Source organism: Anomaloglossus baeobatrachus, chromosome 7 (assembly GCF_048569485.1).
Source record: "Anomaloglossus baeobatrachus isolate aAnoBae1 chromosome 7, aAnoBae1.hap1, whole genome shotgun sequence".
In the NCBI taxonomy this organism is placed as follows: domain Eukaryota; kingdom Metazoa; phylum Chordata; class Amphibia; order Anura; family Aromobatidae; genus Anomaloglossus; species Anomaloglossus baeobatrachus.
In genome coordinates, this window is record NC_134359.1 from 175,534,854 (window position 1) to 175,552,402 (window position 17,549).

The following is a 17,549-nucleotide window of genomic DNA, read 5'->3' on the forward strand; positions in this document are numbered from 1 at the left end:
ACGACCCTTAGGTAAGTATTCTAAAGTGTTTTTTATGGTATACCTCCAGCCTGGGCTCTTATATACAGCATGTTAGAATGCTGTATATGAGAGCCCGTTGGTGGTGGCCGCAGCTTATAGGCCAAAAAAAAAGTGGTGACAGGTTCCCTTTAATAGCATTTCTAGATGTGGTAGATTGCCTTTAAGGAGCAAGATCCAGAGTTCTTAAGTTAACTTAGCAATTTTAGGTATTCAGAAATAATACATTGACTAGACTTGATTTCTGTACTTATTTTATTTAAATGTAGCCAGTTTACATACCAGCCAAAAAATACAGCAAATGGTCACAAGTAACAAAGCTTTGACTGTTTAATGTTTACTTTATTGTTGTAATAGGTAATCCTTAGCACCCAGGTGAAATGGTAGATTAGCAACTGGGAGGCAAGAGCCCAAAGTATGAGACAAAAACAGAAGTTTTCAGTACAATTAAAGGACTCTATAAAAATCAAAATTATGGTGTAGCAAGTTACATGAATGACAAAATGGACAAAAGTACAAAGATTCATAGAAAAGTAAAAAAAAAATATAAAAAAAAATGAACTAATCTCAAACATACGGTTTATATTTTTCCCCACTGTTGAAGAAAAGGCTCACACCTTTACTTATATATTTGCAGCTTGGATTGCTGTTACATCTTATTCCAAAATACCATTTTTTCCTGATTTAAACAAAACAAGGAGGTAACAAAAACTATATCATGAAAACAACAGTGTAAATGCTGCAACAAATGTACAAAGTGCTACAAAAAAAACTTTGCTATAAAACAAAAACCCAAAGAAGTGGGTCCTGCCCTTCATTCCAGAAGATATCCAGGAAAAACAAAATTTAGTTGTGCAGATAGTGCATAAAAAAAACCCCACATCATCAACATTAGCAAATATTGGGCTCTAGAAATATCTGGAATTATTTTACAATAGTTCAACCCGAAGTATACATGCAGTAGATGGTGAAATGTGTATATGGCTGAAGACTCATGGTAAAAATACACATTCTTTTGAGTATTTTCCTGTGTAACTGTGCTCAATGTGAAAATCTGCAACAAAATAGAATCTGAAAATAATTCACAGCATGGCATCAAATATGCTCAGATATTGGTGCTGTGGGGAGTATTTTTACCATACAATTTACTTTACAAAAATACTGCAAGAGTCCTAAGCTGTGCTTACTGCATATGGACTTACACAGATTCCAGCTGTATAAATGCATAGTCAGTTTAAAAATAAAATTGTGGCTACCCAAGGACAACACAGAGATGACTGAGATCTGTTTAAAAAAACAAAAAACAAAAAAACAAAAAAAAACAAAAAACAAACAAAAAACCTTGAAAGGACTGCACAGTTTAATATAAGTATTGTAAACATTATATAATGGAAAGCAAGATGAATGATTTGTTGAATATTGAGAAGGTATAGCAAGATCACAGCAAATGCAAGATCTGCGGCATCAGTTTCCCTACGCCGGCTTCATGCAATCTTTCCAGTTTTATTAAATGCTTTATCTATACCTCATTAACAAGAAGATTTGAAGTTAATATGAGTAACACTGCATTTACATTGATATTAGCACCATTGTATGGACTATATCTTACAACAAATAAGGTTTGTGTTTTACAATGGATGGTGATATTTCTCTGCTTTTGATAACTTATAAAAAAAAATTGGCACCAGTATTAAAAAGACTATTGGTCTTCAAGATATTAGTCATTAGGCAGGTTTCTTTGCATGTTATTTAACTAGAACTACTTCAAATCACAAGAAAGCCTTCTGTGTGAGGTAGTTATTTAAGAATACATCTCTTTTTTGAACTACGTGTTGCACATTATAAAGCTAAAAGTGTGTACATTAAAAAAATCTAACTCAAAAATAATGTGAAACAACTCAGCCTAAACCCAAAGGCTGAAACCAAGTAAGCTAAAAGATTAACTAACTCAATAAATCTTTAAGTATAATGAGCATAAAAAAAAGACATTTAAAAGATGCCTTATATGAGGGACATATGTGGCCAAAAGAGAATGACTTGCTCACATTTGTAACAAGCACAATGGGGGAAAGTAGAGTATATATGGTTAGTGGTAAGTGCCCTACTGGGTGTTAGGTCTCAAGTACATTGTAAAATAGGCAACCAAATATTAGTATAGTAAGATAGGATACACCTTTTCTGTGAATCTTAATAAACACAGTATCTGGCCAGGTGTCCCTCCAACCAGACAGGCATTTTGTTCAGCTACTTCAGGGGGCGTGTCTGGAAAAAGCTGGGAAGAACGGGCGTCCGGGTGGAGGGATACCTTGCCAGACATTGTGTATATTAAGATTTACAGAAAAGGAATTTCCTATCTTACTATTATACCATGGTATATATGGTTGTGTCTTTTGCAATGTATTTTAGACCTAACACCATGTAGGGCATTTCCCAGGGTGGAAGCATATCACCACTAAGGATATATGCTCCTCTTTCCCCCATTGAATTGCTTACATTTGTTACCAGTACATTCTCTTTTGGCCACACATGTCCCTCATATAAGGCATTTTTTTAATTGTCTTTTTTATGCTCCTTATACTCAAAGATTAATTGATTTCATTAATCTTTTAGCTTACTTGATTTTAGCCTTTGGGTTTAGACACAGACTATTGGTATGTTTCATGTTTATTGAAGTGCAATGACAGCAATATGTCACTGTAAAGGACTTCATTTGCTCAAAAATAATAAAGCAACTTTTCTAATCTGGTGGAATGTTTAAATCACTTAAAATTGTAAGTGAATAAGAGCCTTCAGAATCTAGCTTTTTTTTTATGGAACAAACACGAAAATAGAAAGTAATGGATAATTTATAGAAAATACACAAAAGCAAAAAAAAAAACCAAAAAACCTTTTAAAGCTGTGTGCCCACAATGAGTTTTTGCTGAGTTTATAACACCTCGTTATTTATAGAAATCTCGTGCCCACTGTGCTTTTTTCTTATTCAGCGTCATCTGACCTGCAGTATGTTTCAAATCCACAACTGTCAATTTCTCTTGCAAGTACGCTGAGTTATGTGCGGATATTTCCCATAGACTTGTAGGAGATGCAGAAAACCTGCCTATTAAAAACGCACAGGCGATTTTAGTAAGTTTCCACTGTGGAAACAAATCCAAAACGTATGTAGTCTGCACATGACTATCAAAGTTTCGTCAAAGCCAAAGGAAGCATCAAAAACAGCTTTATTTAAAACATGACACCAACAAGAGAAAAAAAAACTCATGCAAGTAACCCAATTTACTTAATTGGTGCAGAAAATCTGCAATGACAAAAACTCATCAAAAGCTTGTTGTGGGAACAGCCTTTATAATCAAAGCTGTATACATATGTGATATTCTGCTAAGAAAGCCATAGGCACAAGAAACACAGGCTGTGTAATACTAGAATGGATAAAAGGTACAGACTCCGGCAACAGGTTACAGGTACTTAGTACTCCCATAAAGTTGAGGGATCAATTGACTCTCCGTTGGCTTTAAGAACACCAGCATGATCTCCTTTGAGGTAGAGGCCATTCAGCTTTATTGCTACCTTGTTTTGGTCAAAGAACTCAAAGAAGAAATCTACCCGGGATGGGCTACTGCTGGTAACAGAAGTATCATTTCCCCCGGTCCAGTATTTTCCAGTGGAATCTAAGGTCAAAGAACAAAAAGCACTATGAAATCTAAAGAAATATACAACAAAATAGATTGAGATTTAGACTTTTTTAAATATTACATATTATACAATAACAAACTTTCACCACTCTATCTATAGTCCTAGATAGCAGAGCCCATGCACCCATATGAACAGGTTGCTGAGTGCACATGGGGAGGAGACAATTTTTTCCTATTTTATACAGTTCTTGAAGTGAAAAGTACACGAATCAGATTTACACACTTGATATTACAAAAATCTCAATACCGCTTTAAGTTTTATTGTGGCCCTTGTGAGTGGTTCAGTTGGACAGTGTGGTCCTCAGATCACAAGAGGCAGTATATATTTACTTTAATCTCTTTTCAATCATTATAGTGTAATTTTTTATGTTAGGACCCAACATTGTACATACTGTTACGTCTATGTTTGGAGCGAGGTCAGAAGCTGAGACTGCAACCTACCCAACAGATACCAGCTGCGCTATACAACCAGGATCTACCTACCTAACTATTGTTGCTGTTAACCCCTTAATTGCCACTATCAATCTGACTGCAGCATTTAAAGCGTGTGCCGTTCCATCTGTCCATCAGCCTCCGTGCGATGCAATTGTATGTGCCAATGAACTGCCACGGACCTGCCGAAGAGCTTGTGGCTGCCATGTCTGTATACTCAGCCTCTAACTAAAATTACAGGCCTCCGTGAAGTCCAGCCAGCTATTTACTATAACACTTCAGTATTGCAGTGCATAGATGTAAAATAGTGATTTATGAAAAATTTTAATTCATAATAGGCTTTAAATTGCATTGTAAAAGGTTTGCAATGGAAGTGGAATTTTTCACTAAGTAGTGTACAGATGGTCTTTTTGAGAACCACCTACTGTACTTTGGAATCATTCAGCATGATAAGTTAACGTTTTTTTCTACCAGCCAGAAAGACTTCAATAGTCTAAAAGGTCAAAAGGAAGAATTGGTAGGTCAAGTTGAAATTGAATATCCATAGTAACGAATAGATATTTGCTATGGACACTAGTAAAATGTATTACTCAAAGATATTATTAGTTTAGCAATAATATCACCAACCCATGAATGGATATAAGTTGTATGTTACATACTCAACTGGCTTGGCCACCATGTATAGTTATGAACAACCTATAAATCGCAATGCTGGATCAGCAGGAAAAAATGTATTTAAATTTAGCCAGACTATATGGTAGTCAGAATGTCAGAAGCATTCTCAGAAGGCTGACGAGGACCTAGGACAAGAGAAGTCTCCTACCACTGATGATTTCCTACAACACCTGTCATATGTAAGACGCAATTGACTGTGACTATATGTTTTTATCTTCCACTAACAAACATTTTTCTATATGAAGAACCATTTCATTTTTTAATAATTTTTTGACATTTGAATAAATCCATTTGTTTTATCCTCAAGTTTTTCATCTCCTAATCCTCATTGTGAATCATACTGAATATTCACATCAGTCCTATTTTTAACAATAGAATAGAAGATTAGACGATTGCAGGATCAAGTTCCCCAAGGGGACTAAAAAAATAAGGGGGGGGGGAAGAAATTAAAAAAAAAAAAAATTATATATATATATACATATACATATATATATACATACATACAAATACATACATATATATATACATACACACACACACACATAATATATATATATATATATATATATACACACACACACACACACACACACACACACACACACACACATACATACATATATATATATATATATATATTATATATATATACACATATACATATATACATACATATATATATATTATATATATATACATATACATACACACGGCAGAGGAGCACGGCGTGCTGGAGGAGGCTGGGAGCAGAGAGGCTGATCTTGGGGAAGGCTGGAAGGGGGAGGCTGATGCTGAGGGAGGCTGGAATGAGAGAGGCTGAGCAAACGTGCTCCATCCGCCATACTGCGCACTCCCCATCGTGCTGCATCCCCCATGCTGCGCACTCCCAAACATGGTCCATCCGCCATGCTGCGCACTCCCAAACGTGGTCCATCCGCCATGCTGCGCACTCCCAAACGTGCTCCATCCGCCATGCTGCGCACTCCCAAACGTGCTCCATCCGCCATACTGCGCACTCCCAAACGTGCTCCATCCGCCATACTGCGCACTCCCCATCGTGCACCATCCGGCATGCTGCACACTCCCAAGCGGATGGAGCATGATGGGGGGTGCGCAGCATGGCGGATGGAGCACGTTTGGGAGTGCGCAGCATAGCGGATGGAGCACGTTTGGGAGTGCGCAGCATGACGGATGGAGCACGTTTGGGAGTGCGCAGCATGACGGATGGAGCACGTTTGGGAGTGCGCAGCATGCCGGATGGTGCACGATGGGAAGTGCGCAGTATGGCGGATGGAGCACGTTTGGGAGTGCGCAGTATGGCGGATGGAGCACGTTTCGGAGTGCGCAGCATGGCGGATGGAGCACGTTTGGGAGTGCGCAGCATGGCGGATGGACCACGTTTGGGAGCGCGCAGCATGGCGGATGGAGCACGTTTGGGAGTGCGCAGCATGGCGGATGGAGCACGTTTGGGAGTGCGCAGCATGGCGGATGGAGCACGTTTGGGAGTGCGCAGCATGGCGGATGGAGCACGTTTGGGAGTGCGCAGCATGCCGGATGGTGCACGATGGGGAGTGCGCAGTATGGCGGATGGAGCACGTTTGGGAGTGCGCAGCATGGCGGATGGAGCACGTTTGGGAGTGCGCAGCATGGCGGATGGACCACGTTTGGGAGTGCGCAGCATGGCGGATGGAGCACGTTTGGGAGTGCGCAGCATGGCGGATGGAGCACGTTTGGGAGTGCGCAGCATGGCGGGTGGAGCACGTTTGGGAGTGCGCAGCATGGCGGATGGAGCATGATAGGGGGTGCGCAGCATGGCGGATGGAGCACGTTTGGGAGTGCGCAGCATGGCGGATGGAGCACGTTTGGGAGTGTGCAGCATGGCGGATAGAGCACGATAGGAAGTGCGCAGCATGGCGGATGGAGCACGTTTGGGAGTGCGCAGCATGGGGGATGCAGCACGATGGGGAGTGCGCAGTATGGCGGATGGAGCACGTTTGGGAGTGCGCAGCATGGCGGATGGACCACGTTTGGGAGTGCACAGCATGGCGGATGGAGCACGTTTGGGAGTGCGCAGCATGGAGAATGCAGCACGATGGGGGGTGCGCAGCATGGGGGATGGAGCACGATGGGAGGTGCACACCTCCCCCCAACACACACACACACGCGCACTGCACAACACACACACACTAGGAATCACAAACAACGCCCTACACAGACACCCACACACACAGACAACGCTGCACACACAAATATACGCACATACTGCACAACACACACATTGCTCAAAACATACCTCCCCCCAAAACACACCACACACACACAAACCGCACAACACACACACACACACAACGCTACAGACACACAGCGCTCCACAAAACGCAACACACGCAACACACATACAACACCGCTCTCACCCCCCGCGACACTCAGAACATGTACAGCGCCCTACACAAACACTTGGTAACTACACACAACAACATTTATATATATATATATATATATATATATATATAACAAAAATCATACATGAACTACACAATACGTAAATTCTAGAATACCCGATGCGTAGAATCGGGCCACCTTCTAGTATATATATATATATATATACACACATTAATATATATATATATACACATATACACTCATACATACACACCGTATTTTTCGCTTTATAAGACGCACTTTTGTTCCCCCAAATTTTGGGGGAAAGTAGGGTGTGCGTCTTATCAACCGAATAAACGGGGGGGGGTGTACATATATTTATTTTATATGCACATACACACACACATATACATATACATATACACATATATATATATATATATATATATATATATATATATATATATATATATATATATATATATATATATATATATATATATATATATATACACACATATACACACACACACACACACACACACACACACACACACACACACACACACACACACACACTGCAGGGTCCACTCTTTGCGTTTGATCTTTTGCTCCCGCTCATATAACATACACAGCCGCTGTCCATCAGCAGCGTGGTGCTGAAACTGCATCACGCTGGGGCAGCGGGGCATATTATACCTGCCTGCCTCCTCCTTTGATCGCACATGATCCCCCCTGTGTTAGATATGGCCGCCGTGCTGCTGCCCATAGTAAAATAAAAAAAAAAAAAAAAAAGCTTTACTTACCTCCAGCGCTGATCTTCCGGTCTCCTGCTGCTGTTGTCTGTGATAAGGCACGCAGAGATGATATCACTCTGCCGTGCCGATCACATGACCGGCAGCAAGAACCAGGAAGTGGAGGAGGGAGGACACTGAGCTCAACCGTGAGGAGGGAGACACAGGGAGTACAGCGCTGAGAAGGTAAGGAAAGTGTTTTATTTTATTATGGGCAGCAGCATGGGGGGCATATCTAACACAGGAGATATGTGCCATCTATAGTAGCCATGGGCAGCACACATGGGGGGCATATTTAACAGGGGAGATGTGCCATCTATAGTGGCCATAGGCAGCACAAATGGGTGCCATATCAAACACAGGGGAGGGAGGTGTACCATCTATAGGGGCCTTGGGCAGCACACATGGGGGACGTGTCCCAGCACAAGGGGGCTATATTCAATATAAGGGGGCCATATCCAGATTAAGGGGGGCTAATTTTAGGATGGGGGCTATGAGGGACATATACCCTATATATGATTTGTTAGACGGACACTGGCATTATAAGATGGACCCCATTTAACATAAAAAAATTTCTCTTTTCCTTCACCAAATTTGGGGGTGCGTCTTATAATCAGGTGCGTCTTATAAAGCGAAAAATACGGTAAATATACATATATACATTGTCCCCCTCTTTCTCACTGTAAAAAAAAAAAAAGAAAATTTAAAAACAAACTTTTGAATTGCTGTGCAAGTAAAAGTACTTACAAAATACAAAAGTATTAAATACTGTAAGTGACAAAGAAAAGAATGTATTTTCTGGGTTGCTGCAGCTTCTCAAAAAATGCAAGGAAGTGCACCTAAAAATGGTGATAAAAACAATGTCAGCTCACCACATTTACAAACACTTTTTTTTGTAAATCCTCACTACTTTAGCAGATAATTGAATTCATTCCATGTTAGAATAAATTTCAACAACAAAAAAAAGGCATAACTACCTACACAGCCATAAATGACACTTGTACAACTGTTATTGTGATCTCTGGCTCCATACATACACTTCCCTGTACACATACAAAAATAACCCTAAGCAATTAAAACTAATTATCTGCATGCAGAATTTAACAACATAAAATGCATTCAGTTTATACTTAAAAAAAATGCCAACCTTTGAGGTTGTAGGCGCCATCACTAAATTCCAGTTGAAAAATGTCATAATTTGATCGATTACAGTCTAAGGTCCCGGTCATTTTACGGCAACCTATGAAGCCATGCTCTCCCCTTAAGACAATTAGTGGACGGTTAATAAGTTTCATCAAGAATTGTTCAGCTTCCACTGGGAAGAAAAAAAACAAAAACAAATCATTACAAAGCTATAGAAAAATGGCAGATATACACCACAACAATAATGAATATAAAATTTGTATTTGTAACTTGGGGCTCTTATGACAAGGTTACATCTAACTTGAAAGGACTAGGTTTCTAGTGGCAGTGTCCAGCCAGTATAAAACGTAGAGCCAGGGGGAAAGCATTTAAACTCCTTGCAGATGTAGTCTTTGGTGGGATTTACACCCAGGAACCCAGCGCTGCCAATGTTTCTAGCTTTTTTTTTAATCTTAAAACAAAAAAAAAAAAAAAAAAACAACTTTGTAGTAGATCAGCACCACAAATATGATGCACCAAAAATGCAAATTTGGAGACTTAACATTCTGGCGTTATAAATTTTGTTTTCCCGTGTAAATTATTATTTATTATTATAGCAGCATTAATTCCATGGCGCTTACAAGTGAAAAGGGTATACATAAAAAAAAAAAAAAAAAAAAAAAAAAAAAAAATAGTACAACAATCATTAACAGTACAAAAGAGACTGGTACAGGAGAGAGGATCCTACCTGCGAGGGCTCACAGTCTACAGGGAATGGGTGAGGGTACAATAGGTGAATAAATTGATCGCTTTCTTCAAGCAATCATCTTTAAAAGGTTTATTGAGAACACCACAATGCAAAATCTCCTGCATAGTTTTGCTATATACAGCTCTGGCAAAAATAAGAGACCACTTCCAAATTTTCAGTTTTAATTTTTTTTTCCTTACAGGTATATTTGAGTAAAATGTAAATTGTTCTTTTTTTTCTATAAAAACTACTGACAACATGTCTCCGAATTTCCAAGCAAAAAATGTATTTATTTTCTGAAAATGATAACAGAGATAATAGTGGAAAAGGGTTTCTATACCGCGCCAATGATCACAAGTCTGGATGTCGGATTGATGTGGCTTTATTGCAGCACCGGTCTATGCGTTTCAGGAGCTCTGCTCCCTTCCTCAGGACCATAGAAACAACATCAAATTTGGTCCTGATTTAATGTTGTTTCTATGGTCCTGAGGAAGGGAGCAGAGCTCCTGAAAGGCATAAACCGGTGCTGCAATAAAGCCACATCAATCCGACATCCAGACTTGTGATCATTGGCGCGGTATAGAAACCCTTTTCCACTATTGTCTCTGTTATCAGCCTCCCTGGGTTGCCGCTGCCTGGATCCATTTCTAAATGCGATTGTAGTAGTTGTGACTTTCACAACTACGGTTGGTGAGTACATTTGCTCCCCTTTTCTATTGCCCTGTGCCTATAAGGGTAAGACGCTATTGCGCTTTATTTTTCCACAGATCTTCTCATTGCATTTTCTGAAAATGAGAAATTGTTAAAATAACAAAAAATGCATTGCATTATTTGAGGTCTGAAAGCAAAGAAAAAAAGTTCATAATCATTTAGAAACAACAATGCTAATGTTTTAACTCCGGAAGAGTTCAGAAATCAATATTTTGGGGGGGTTGGGCTGAAGCCCAATGGAGTAAGACTTGTCTGGACTAGCTCCTTCCTGAAACCTCCAAAGCAACAGGGAGTCTGATTTTTTAAAACTCAGATTTCCCACAAAAGCAATAGAAACACTTCTGGAACACTCTGGGAACAAGTTGGACCAATTTTTTGAGCTTTAGGCCCTGTGCGCACTTACCGGATTTTGCAGCGGATCTTCTGCGGATTTGCTGCATGTTTCGCTGCAGTTCATAACATCTCTGCAGTGAATCACCAGAAAAACCTATGGGAAAAAAAAATCCTGTGCGCACTAGGCGGATTTTGACAGCTGCATGTTTTGCTGCGGGATTCCCGCAGCAAGCAACTGCATGTCAATTCTTTTCCGCACGTCGCTGCGGAATTTCACTCCATTGACTCCAATGTAATCGTGAAATCCCGCAGGGAATAACGCAGGCAGCTGCGTTTTCCTGCGTTATTCCCTGCGGTATTTCGCGGTTTACCTGCGGTAATTTACATCGCTGCCCTGCGATTTGCAGGGGAAGTGATGTCATTACAGGAAGAGGAAGCGGAGGAGAGAGTAATCACACACACACACACACACACACACATATATATATATATACAGACATCCCAGACATAGAACACAGACACACATCAGACACAGACATACAATACACACAGATAATACCACGCATATAACCCCAGCTAGGCGGGAACTAGCTCAGTTTGGTGTAAAAGCAGTAGGAAAAGGATAACCAAAACCACAAGCGCGGGAGCTGTGTCCCCCAATGAAAGGCTCCAAGAAAGACATTTTACGGTGAGTACACAAAAATGTCCTTTCCTTTCTCGCCTTTTCATTGGGGGACACAGACAGTGGGACATCCCAAAGCAGTCCCTGGGTGGGAACTGAACTATTAACAGTGTATAACATCAGACTAAGAGCTGACTAACAACTGCAACTGCAGTGAACACATCAAAACACTGTCAAGAACCGAGCAGTGGCCACTTATAAATGGGCCGCTTGAAGGACTTGTCTTCCAAGAGCAGCATCCGCGGAGGCATGCATATGCACTCTGTAGAATTTTGTGAACGTGTGCACACTGGACCAGGTAGCGGCCTCGCAAAGTTGGGCCGCCGAAGCCTGATGGCGGATAGCCCAGGAGACACCCACTGCTCGTGTAGAGTGGGCCCGCACAGATTGAGGGGGAATGGCACCTCGTGCTTTTTATGCCTCACAGATGGCAGTCCTGATCCATCGAGAAATCGTGGATTTAGACGCCAGGTTGCCCTTTTTGTGTCCTACTGGGAGGACGAAGAGGGCATCGGACTTGCGCAACGGCGCTGTTCTGGAGATGTAGGTCCGCAAAGCTCTGACAAGATCGAGTGTGTGAAGGGCTTTCTCAAAAAGAGTGGACCGGGGCCGGGCAGAATGACGGCAACACAATGTCCTCGTTAAGGTGGAAAGAGGATACGACCTTCGGAAGGAAGACAGGGGAAGGCCGAAGGACCACCTTATGATGGAATATCAGGTAAGGTGAGCGACAGGAAAAAGCTGCCAGTTTGGACACTCGCCTGATAGAGGTAATAGCGACTAAAAAGGCAACTTTCCAAGACAGCCGTTGAAGAGAGATTTCTCTCAGAGGTTCGAAAGGAGGAAGTTGAAGGACTCCCAGAACCAGATTCAGATCCCAGGGATCTAAGGGGTGGCGATAAGGAGGGACCAAATGCACTACCCCTTGAAGAAAGGTACGGACCTGAGGGCGAGAAGCCAGCTGCTTCTGGAAAAAAAAAAAAAAAAATCGACAAGGCAGAAACTTGTCCTTTAATGGAACTGAGAGCAAGACCCGAGTCCAGACCGTCTTGCAGAAAAGAAAGAACATTAGGGATTGAAAAGGTCAGGGGCGACCGATTATGACGGTCACACCAGGAAAGATAGGTCTTCCAGGTCCTGTGGTAAATGCTGGTGGAGGAAGGCTTCCGAGCATTAAGCATGGTATGAACTACCCTGGAAGAAAGACCAGATTTTGGCTAGAATCAGGGATTCAAGCGTCACGCTGTCAAATGCAGCTGTGCTGAATTCTGGTGGAATATTGGACCTTGCGACAGAAGATCCGGGCAGTCGGGAAGACGCCAGGGAGTCGCTGAGAAGTTGGAGGAGCTCTGGATACCAGGTTCTCCTGGGCCAGTCCGGGGCCACGAGGATCACCGGGATTCCCTCCGCTTTGATTTTCTTGATTACTCTCGGAATGAGAGGAAATGGAGGGAAGATGTAGGGCAGGCGAAACTACGACCATGGAAAGACTAGGGCGTCGGAGCCGAGCGCTAGCGGGTCTCTCGACCGAGATATGAAGGGACGTATTTTGGCATTCATTCGAGACGCCATGACGTCCACATCCGGGAGTCCCCAACGAAGAGTGATCTGATGGAACACTTCGTCGTGGAGGGACCATTCCCCTGCTGCTAGACCTTGCCTGCTGAGAAAGTCTGCGGCCCAGTTGTCTACCCCAGGAATATGGACAGCTGAAATAATGGGGATGTGCTTCTCTGCCCAAAGAAGAATCCTGGATACCTCCATCGCTGCCTTGCTGCGAGTTCCTCCCTGACGGTTGATGTAAGCCACGGCCGTGGCATTGTCTGACTGGATCCGAACAGGGAGGCCCAATAGTAGGGGTTGAAAATTCTGAAGAGCCAAAAATATGGCTCTGATCTCCAGAACATTGATGTGCAGAGAGCGCTCGGAAGGAGACCAGCGTCCCTGAACAGTGTGGTGGAGAAACACCGCCCCCCAGCCTATCAGGCTGGCATCCGTCGTGACTACCTGCCAGTGGACCGGGCGGAAGGACTTCCCTTGAGATAGGGATGAGGCTTGAGTCCACCAGACGAGGGAGCTGAGCGCAGACAGAGATAGGCGGACTGACCGGTCCAGGGAAGCTGGATTCTTGTCCCAGGAGGATAGAAGATCCAGTTGTAGAGGGCGCAGATGGAGTTGGGCGAAGGACACTGCTTCTATGACCGCCACCATCTTGCCTAACACTCATTCCATTCCGAAGGGATGTGTGATTGTGAGAGCGGAGGGATTCGGCAGCCCGGATCAGGGAAGACCTCTTTTCCTCTGGAAGAAAAACCCGGGACTGAGCCGTGTCTATCATCATACCTAGAAAGGTGATGCGCTGATGAGGAATGAGGGATGACTTTTTGAAGTTGATAAGCCACCCTAGCCTTGACAGCGTGTCTAGGCAAATCTGCACGCTTTCTGAGCAAACGTGAAGAGAGCTCCCTTTGACAAGAAGGTCGTCCAAATAGGGAACGACCAGGATGAATCTGGGGTGGAAAATGGACATGACGGCCGCCATGACCTTTGTGAAGACCCGAGGCACAGTGGCCAGCCCAAAGGGCAGGGCCCTGAATTGGAAATGACGGTGTCCTACGGCAAAGCGAAGGAACCGTTGATGAGACACACACATGGGAATGTGTAAATAAGCATCTTAAACATCTATAAAAGCTAGGAATTCTCCAGGTTTCATGGCGGCTAGTACTGCTCTTGATTCCATTCGGAAAGTTCGAATCCGTACGGATTTGTTCAGCCGTTTGAGGTCCAAGATAGGGCGGACAGAGCAATCTTTATTGGGAACGACAAAAAGGTTTGAATGGAAACCTTTGCCGCGCTGTTCCAGGGGCACTGGAATGATAACATTTGCTTTCTGTAAAGAGGCTATGGCCTGAAATAAGGCCTGACTTTGCGTTTTGGACTTTGGAAGACAAGAACGCAGAAACCTGTTGGCCGGCAGAGAATTGAAATCGATTTTGTAACTTGAGGTGACGATTTCTCGAACTCAAGCATCGTGAGTGTGGTCTAGCCAGATATCCCGAAAAAGCAGAAGCCGCCTTTCCACAGGAGTCGGATCTGCGGGATACCTGGCGTCATGCTGAGGGGGCCTGTAGAGAGCGAGGTCCTTTGGGTTTAGGTTGCTTGGAGTGGGAACGCCAAGAAGAGCCCCTTGAGGGACCAGATCCTCGATCTGAGCGTTGGGACGGTCCTTGGGCCGATGGTTTTTGGGGGGCAGGCCGAAAGGACTACCTGCACCAAGAAGATTTTTTGAAATTTTTGGCTACAGGCCGCTTTTGTGGTAGAATGGTACTTTTACCACCCGTCGCCTCAGATATGAGTTTGTCCAGGGATTCACCAAACAGACGAAGACCCTGGAAGGGAAGTGTGGACAGGGACTTCTTGGAGGCACTGTCCACATTCCATATTTTTAGCCACAGAACCCTGCGGGCAAAGACAGCATTGGCTGCCGTTAGGGCTGACCAGCTAGCTGCATCCAGGGAAGCCGTGAAGAAAATTAGAGGCTAGAGAGAACAAAATCAAGAATCTCAAGGGCCTCTGGAGGAATATTGCAAGGGCGAAGCCACTTGCGCAGGTTCCTACTCCACACGCTCATAGCTCTTGCCACCCATGTCATGGCAAACAGGGGGCGCAGAGAGGAGCCCGAAGCCTGGAAAATAGGTTTGACCGCAGCCTCAACTGCGCGGTCGGACGAGTCCTTGAGAGACGCGTTGTCTGAAACAGACATAACCGTGTGTTTAGCCAGTCTGGATACTGGCGGATCCACAACGGGGGGAACCGACCAGGGCTTAACCATTTCTGGAGGAAAGGCATAAGCGAATGAAGGAGGATTTTTTATTAAACCTTCTATCAGGGTGATCCCACCGTTTAGATATGATTTGATGAAAAATCGGACCTGGGCAAAGGACTTAGGAGGCTTCTTGGCTCGCTTGATTGCCGACTGAAGTCGGGTCCGAGGGCTGATCAGAAATCGACAGTGATTGACAGCCGCTATTAAAAGTTTCTTCCATATGCCTAGACTCAGAAGGGACATCTGAATCAGAGTCAGAGTCTCGGGAATCGCGACTACTAAAGGTCACGGAGCCCGAGTCAGACTGACCATCGTGTGAGTCAGACGAGGCGGAGGTCGCAATGGCGCTTTTTGGAGACAGCCTTTTTACGTACTGGGGATGATACACCAGACGAAGGCGGGCTCCTCTGAGGGAGCTGAGCCGGGGGGAGGCTGTGGGAGCCAGTGGAAGGCTGAGATATCTGAGCGGCCAGGTCATCTAACCTTTTAGACATCAGAAGAGCCCATGCAGGGATAGCTTCATCAGACGGGGGTGCTGCCTGAACGGTGGCCGGGGCCGAACCCACAGACTGCACGACCCCCTGGTCCGGCAACGCCTGTTGTGACATTGTTGTAGGGGCATCGCAGCCCCGGCAGAGTAGATAGCTTCGACCATTGGGAAACGAGCTTCCACAGGTGGTACAAGCATAGTACAGGTCCATAGAGTATGCCTGGGAAGCTTTATCACCCTTGCGGTTTTTACGCATGTCAGCAACAAACGTATAATTATACTGTGAGCCTTTAGCAGTATTACACTACTGTGGGTGAGTAGCTACTAGCAGTATTAGAAAGGGACTGCTATACAGAGCTGGTATATACGAATAGTAAATTGGCATACACTGCCAGTCAGTATATACCTGCAGGCACAGACAGTATATACCGCTAAAAGCTGATATACACCGCCAGCCAGCAGACACACACCGCTAGAAAGACAGCGATATACCACTGAGCAGAGCGGTATATAGTGCTGCAGAGTTGCAGAGCCAAGGAGGTGATCTCACCCGTGTCTGCTCCCCACATGTAATGGCGTCCAGTGTTCTCTGGCAGCATGGAGGGGAGAGACGGCCCACTAGAGGGAGCGGCTTCTGGAGCAGTAGAGGGGGCGTTGCTAAGAATGCAGGCCGAAGCCGGGAGCTAAATTTATGATACTTCCCCGGGAACACGGCCTGCATCGCCCCACCGGCGCCTCCTCAGGTGGCGGTTGGATGCAGTGGACGGGTACACGTAGTCTCCCTACCTGCTCTTGCTCCGTCTGAAGACGCGTCGGTCCTGGGATGCAGAGATCTCGGGGACGCATCTTCGGCTCAAGGCTAGCAGGTGCTCGGCTCTGCTTAGCCCTCTGGAGCTACCTCTGTGAGGTGCTTCCAGGGAGCCTGGAGGGGTACGCAGACCCGACCACTTGGGCGCGAGGGAAGACTGACGGCTTTTGCACGCCAGGTTTCCTCTGACCGTAAGCGGGGGGAACGAGGGTGAGCACACCCTGGCATTGCCCCATAGTCAAAAATAGAATAAAATCACAAAGAAAAAGAAATAAACAAAAAACATGAGCTGGCCTGGGGCTCAGGCCAGACGTGTCAGCCTCACTGCTGACACTAAAAAGAACTGAGCTAGTTCCCGCCTAGCTGGGGTTATATGCTGTGGGAGGAGGAGCTAACTTTTTTAAACCTAGTGTCAAGCCTCCCCTGGAGACACCATATAACCCACTGTCTGTGTCCCCCAATGAAAAGGAGAGAAAGGAATCCTTTATTTTCAATAAAACACAAGCCTCGTTCACCCTTTTATTAACCCCTCCCGAAACAAAGCTCCGACGTAATCCAAAGCTCCTGCGTCCTGCGATGCTTGTATCTAGCCGCGACTGACCCAGACACTGCTGAATGCAGCCTCGCAGCGAGACAGCAGAGGTAACTCCAGGGCATTTCCCACGGCCGGTAATGTGAACTCACTGCCGACTGCATTTCTCATGGAGTGTGCTCACAGGGACTCTATCCCTCTATCGATATATCCTTCTATCTATCCCTCTGTCTGTCTATTCTTCTATCCATTCTTCTGTCTATTTCTCTATCTGAGAATGAAATGACTTTTTTTAATGTGCTTTATT

At 44.2% G+C, this 17,549-nt stretch overlaps 1 protein-coding gene across 1 annotated transcript in view; it reads right to left on the reverse strand.

Moving 5' to 3' along the window:
• Nucleotides 1-255: 255 nt before the first annotated feature.
• The window catches only part of FSCN1 (fascin actin-bundling protein 1), a 158,564-nt gene continuing 141,270 nt past the window's right edge, over nt 256-17,549 (reverse strand). Inside the window, exons 4-5 of the mRNA XM_075317809.1 lie at nt 9,138-9,305; nt 256-3,683 (exon numbers count right to left, since the gene is read on the reverse strand). Coding sequence (XP_075173924.1) covers nt 3,481-3,683; nt 9,138-9,305 — 371 coding nt within the window. The 3' untranslated portion in view covers nt 256-3,480. The remainder of the gene's footprint in view (nt 3,684-9,137; nt 9,306-17,549) is intronic.